This window comes from Salvelinus alpinus, chromosome 31 (genome assembly GCF_045679555.1).
Source record: "Salvelinus alpinus chromosome 31, SLU_Salpinus.1, whole genome shotgun sequence".
NCBI lineage: Eukaryota > Metazoa > Chordata > Actinopteri > Salmoniformes > Salmonidae > Salvelinus > Salvelinus alpinus.
In genome coordinates this window covers 30,169,687-30,174,686 of record NC_092116.1, presented here as the reverse complement: position 1 = coordinate 30,174,686, position 5,000 = coordinate 30,169,687, and the positions used below count along the sequence as shown (strand labels likewise).

General features: G+C 44.3%; 1 protein-coding gene across 3 annotated transcripts in view; it reads right to left on the bottom strand.

Annotated features, from left to right (window-relative positions):
* Nucleotides 1-5,000, bottom strand: part of LOC139561325 (E3 ubiquitin-protein ligase TRIM39) — a 29,253-nt gene that overhangs the window by 2,802 nt on the left and 21,451 nt on the right. For all 3 annotated transcript variants that reach the window (XM_071378343.1, XM_071378344.1, XM_071378345.1), the window contains exons 10-13: nucleotides 4,811-4,852; nucleotides 3,961-3,987; nucleotides 2,895-2,959; nucleotides 2,632-2,742 (exon numbers count right to left, since the gene is read on the bottom strand). In XM_071378343.1, coding sequence (XP_071234444.1) covers nucleotides 2,632-2,742; nucleotides 2,895-2,959; nucleotides 3,961-3,987; nucleotides 4,811-4,852 — 245 coding nt within the window. The remainder of the gene's footprint in view (nucleotides 1-2,631; nucleotides 2,743-2,894; nucleotides 2,960-3,960; nucleotides 3,988-4,810; nucleotides 4,853-5,000) is intronic.

Sequence of the window (5,000 nt, the reverse complement as noted above, 5' to 3'; positions counted from 1 at the left end):
GCTCTAGCGTGGCTTCCTGAACTCGTACAGGACAGGGCTCTAGCGTGGCTTCCTGAACTCGTACAGGACAGGGCTCTAGCGTGGCTTCCTGAACTCGTACAGGACAGGGCTCTAGCCTGGCTTCCTGAACAGGACAGGGCTTTAGCCTGGCTTCCTGAACTCGTACAGGACAGGGCTCTAGCCTGGCTTCCTGAACAGGACAGGGCTCTAGCCTGGCTTCCTGAACAGGACAGGGCTCTAGCATGGCTTCCTGAACAGGACAGGGCTCTAGCCTGGCTTCCTGAACTCGTACAGGACAGGGCTCTAGCCTGGCTTCCTGAACTCGTACAGGACAGGGCTCTAGCCTGGCTTCCTGAACTCATTAGGAACTGGCCTTTTAACTCATATTAATCTTGTCCGTCTGTGACAAACACAAAGTGGTTTTGTTTCACATCTACAAATAATGTAAAAGATTTTGTTTTATTAAACTTGATATCAAACCATTTCTGTTTGTCATAGAATGACTTTCTTAGCTTTCCAGCGCTATGCTGCTTGTGAGGCTGTGACGTGTCCTTCCACCACAAACTGACAGTCTGACCAGAGAATGAAAGTGTAGGGCCAATGGCTGTTTATATGTAACTCAATACCCCAGAGTCTTCCAAGATGAATTCAATGGCTGTGAATATGTAACTCAATACCCCAGAGTCTTCCAAGATGAATTCAATGGCTGTGAATATGTAACTCAATACCCCAGAGTCTTCCAAGATGAATTCAATGGCTGTGAATATGTAACCCAATACCCCAGAGTCTTCCAAGATGAATTCAATGGCTGTGAATATGTAACTCAATACCCCAGAGTCTTCCAAGATGAATTCAATGGCTGTGAATATGTAACCCAATACCCCAGAGTCTTCCAAGATGAATTCAATGGCTGTGAATATGTAACTCAATACCCCAGAGTCTTCCAAGATGTAACGATACTCTAAATCCTCCTCCTCCTCAGACGAGGAGAGGAGAGAGGGATCTGAAGACCAATGTGCAGCGAGGTATGATGACATGATTTATTTAAGACACGACAAAACAACGAAGACAGAAAACGAACTATACTTGAATAAACTACAAAACAAATAAACGATGAAAACAGACCTGGACACGAACTTACATATAACGTGAAGAACGCACGAACAGGTACACGACTACAAACAAACGCTACAGTCCCGTGTGGCACGAACATACATACAGACACAGGAGACAACCACCCACAACGAACACTGTGAAACAACCTACCTAAATATGACTCTCAATTAGAGGAACGCCAAACACCTGCCTCTAATTGAGAGCCATACCAGGCAACCCTTAAACCAACATAGAAACAGACAACATAGAATGCCCACCCAAACTCACGTCCTGACCAACTAACACATACAACAAACTAACAGAAATAGGTCAGGAACGTGACACAAGATGAATTCAATGGCTGTGAATATGTAACTCAATACCCCAGAGTCTTCCAAGATGAATTCAATGGCTGTGAATATGTAACTCAATACTGCAGAGTCTTCCTGAGACACATTCAATGCGAGCTGGCAAGCGGGACTCTCAGACAAAACTGTTGTGAATTGAATTGGCTTAACAGAAGCTGATTTATAAGCAAATTACCTTGATAAAACTAATTTATTACGAAACTCTCCAGAATCGGCGAGTTGACATTTAGGAGAATTATTTTAAAAAGCTTTACAAATAAAATCCTACGCTATTCTATTCTATCCTAAAATGGAACAAGAAATAGACATAAATGGACAAACTAAAAGGTAAAATAGAAAGATTTAAGATCCAGGATCAACACAGCTAAATGATGATCCAGGATCAACACGGCTAAATGAGGATCCAGGATCAACACGGCTAAATGAGGATCCAGGATCAACACGGATAAATGAGGATCCAAGATCAACACGGCTAAATGAGGATCCAGGACCGACAGCTAAATGAGGATCCAGGATCAACACGGCTAAATGAGGATCCAGGATCAACACGGCTAAATGAGGATCCAGGATCAACACGGCTAAATGATGATACAGGATCAACACGGCTAAATGAGGATCCAGGATCAACACGGCTAAATGAGGATCCAGGATTAACACGGCTAAATGATGATCCAGGATTAACACGGCTAAGTGATGATCCAGGATCAACACGGCTAAGTGATGATCCAGGATCAACACGGCTAAATGAGGATCCAGGATCAACACGGATAAATGAGGATCCAGGATCAACAGCTAAATGATGATCCAGGATTAACACGGCTAAGTGATGATCCAGGATCAACACGGCTAAATGAGGATCCAGGATCAACACGGATAAATGAGGATCCAAGATCAACACGGCTAAATGAGGATCCAGGATCAACACGGCTAAATGAGGATCCAGGATCAACAGCTAAATGATGATCCAGGATCAACACGCCTAATGATGAACCAGGATCAACACGGCTAGATGATGATCCAGGATCAACACGGCTAAATGATGATCCAGGATCAACACGGCTAAATGAGGATCCAGGATCAACACGGCTAAATGAGGATCCAGGATCAACACGGCTAAATGAGGATCCAGGATCAACACAATGTTTAAGAACATGTTTAATAACCCTACCTCCCAATAGTGTTGACCCGAGGAGAATCCTTCTCGACCCAGAACACACACGACACGGTCAAACCTCTCAGGGTTATGAGGTACCGGCTGGTGACGGTCCCCACATTTGACCTATAGACAGAGAGCAGGTCAGTGCTTTTCACAACATTATTTGAGTGTGTCACTAGAATTATCATGAGGTTACTCCTACACCCTGATCGTTAGGGCAGTTTGATCAAGGTTTAGGAGTACCCCCCCCCCCCTTATTTCCCCATATAACTAACCATTTTCCTGTTTTCTGATAGGATGAGCCTGGGATGGGCGGTGCTTGAGTCCATAGTCACGTCCACTGAAGGAGGGAGGGGAAGAGGTGGAGGGATTGAGAGAGGGGTGGAGAGAGGGAGGACAGAGGGGATAAAAGATGGAGGGATTGAGAGGGAGGACAGATAGGAGAAGAGATTTTATTAATTTATTTTTTATTTCACCTTTATTTAACAAGGTAAGCTAGTTGAGAACAAGTTCTCATTTACAACTGCGACCTGGCCAAGATAAAGCAAAGCAGTGCGACACAAACAACAACACAGAGTTACACATGGAATAAACAAGCATACAGTCAATAACACAATAGAAAAAAAATAAAAGTCTATGGAGATGGAGGGATTGAGAGAGGGGGGTGGAGAGAGGGAGGACAGAGATGAGAAGAGAGATGGAGGGATTTGGAGAGAGGGAGGACAGAGAGGAGAAGAGAGATGGAGGGATTGAGAGAGGGGGGTGGAGAGAGGGAGGACAGAGATGAGAAGAGAGATGGAGGGATTGAGAGAGGGGTGTGGACAGAGATGAGAAGAGAGATGGAGGGATTGAGAGAGGGGGGTGGAGAGAGGGAGGACAGAGAGGAGAAGAGAGATGGAGGGATTGAGAGAGGGGGGTGGAGAGAGGGAGGACAGCGAGGAGAAGAGAGATGGAGGGATTGAGAGAGGGGGGTGGAGAGAGGGAGGACAGAGAGGAGAAGAGAGATGGAGGGATTGAGAGAGGGAGGACAGCGAGGAGAAGAGAGATGGAGGGATTGAGAGAGGGGGGTGGAGAGAGGGAGGACAGAGAGGAGAAGAGAGATGGAGGGATTGAGAGAGGGAGGACAGCGAGGAGAAGAGAGATGGAGGGATTGAGAGAGGGGGGTGGAGAGAGGGAGGACAGAGAGGAGAAGAGAGATGGAGGGATTGAGAGAGGGAGGACAGAGAGGAGAAGAAAGAGGGATTGAGAGAGGGGGGTGGAGAGAGGAGAGATAAATGGAGATACATTGATGAGTAACTTTTTAAAGTGTAACTTTGTGATGACCTATGTATCTCTACATACCTGCATACTCCTGTACCCCCTTCACCTCTGGAATAGAGCAACAGAAGAAACCACATTAAAAAACAATATTATAATTACATTATTCAATTGTAATCTTTATCTCATATAATTAAAATCTATGTTATTGTTATTTACCGCTGCTCTTTAATTATTTGTTATTCTTATCTCATACTTAAAAAATAAGGTATTTTCTTAAAACTGCATTGTTGGTTATTAAGGGCTTGTAAGTAAGCATTTCACTGTGAGGTCTACCTACACCTGTTGTATTCAGCATTTCACTGTGAGGTCTACCTACACCTGTTGTATTCAGCATTTCACTGAAAGGTCTACTACACCTGTTGTCTTCAGCATTTCACTGTGAGGTCTACTACACCTGTTGTATTCAGCATTTCACTGTGAGGTCTACCTACACCTGTTGTATTCAGCATTTCACTGTGAGGTCTACCTACACCTGTTGTATTCAGCATTTCACTGTGAGGTCTACCTACACCTGTTGTATTCAGCATTTCACTGTAAGGTCTACTACACCTGTTGTATTCAGCCTTTCACTGTGAGGTCTACCTACACCTGTTGTATTCAGCATTTCACTGTAAGGTCTACTACACCTGTTGTATTCAGCCTTTCACTGTGAGGTCTACTACACCTGTTGTATTCAGCATTTCACTGTGAGGTCTACCTACACTTGTTGTATTCAGCATTTCACTGTGAGGTCTACTACACCTGTTGTATTCAGCATTTCACTGTGAGGTCTACACCTGTTGTATTCAGCATTTCATTGTGAGGTCTACCTACACCTGTTGTATTCGGAGCATGTGACCAATAACATTAGATTAGATCTGTAGATACTCACTGGGCTGTGGTATTGGAGATGATTCTATTGGAACTTGTCCGCCTGTAAAGATGACAAAGGTAAAAAGCTCAAACAGGTGAGTAATATCCCACGAGTTGACCTTTATACCAGCTGTTTCATAGATCTGAAAGAGGTAGGGGGGTAAACAAAACATGGAAACAAATAAAAGCCACCTGAAGACCTAAGCATG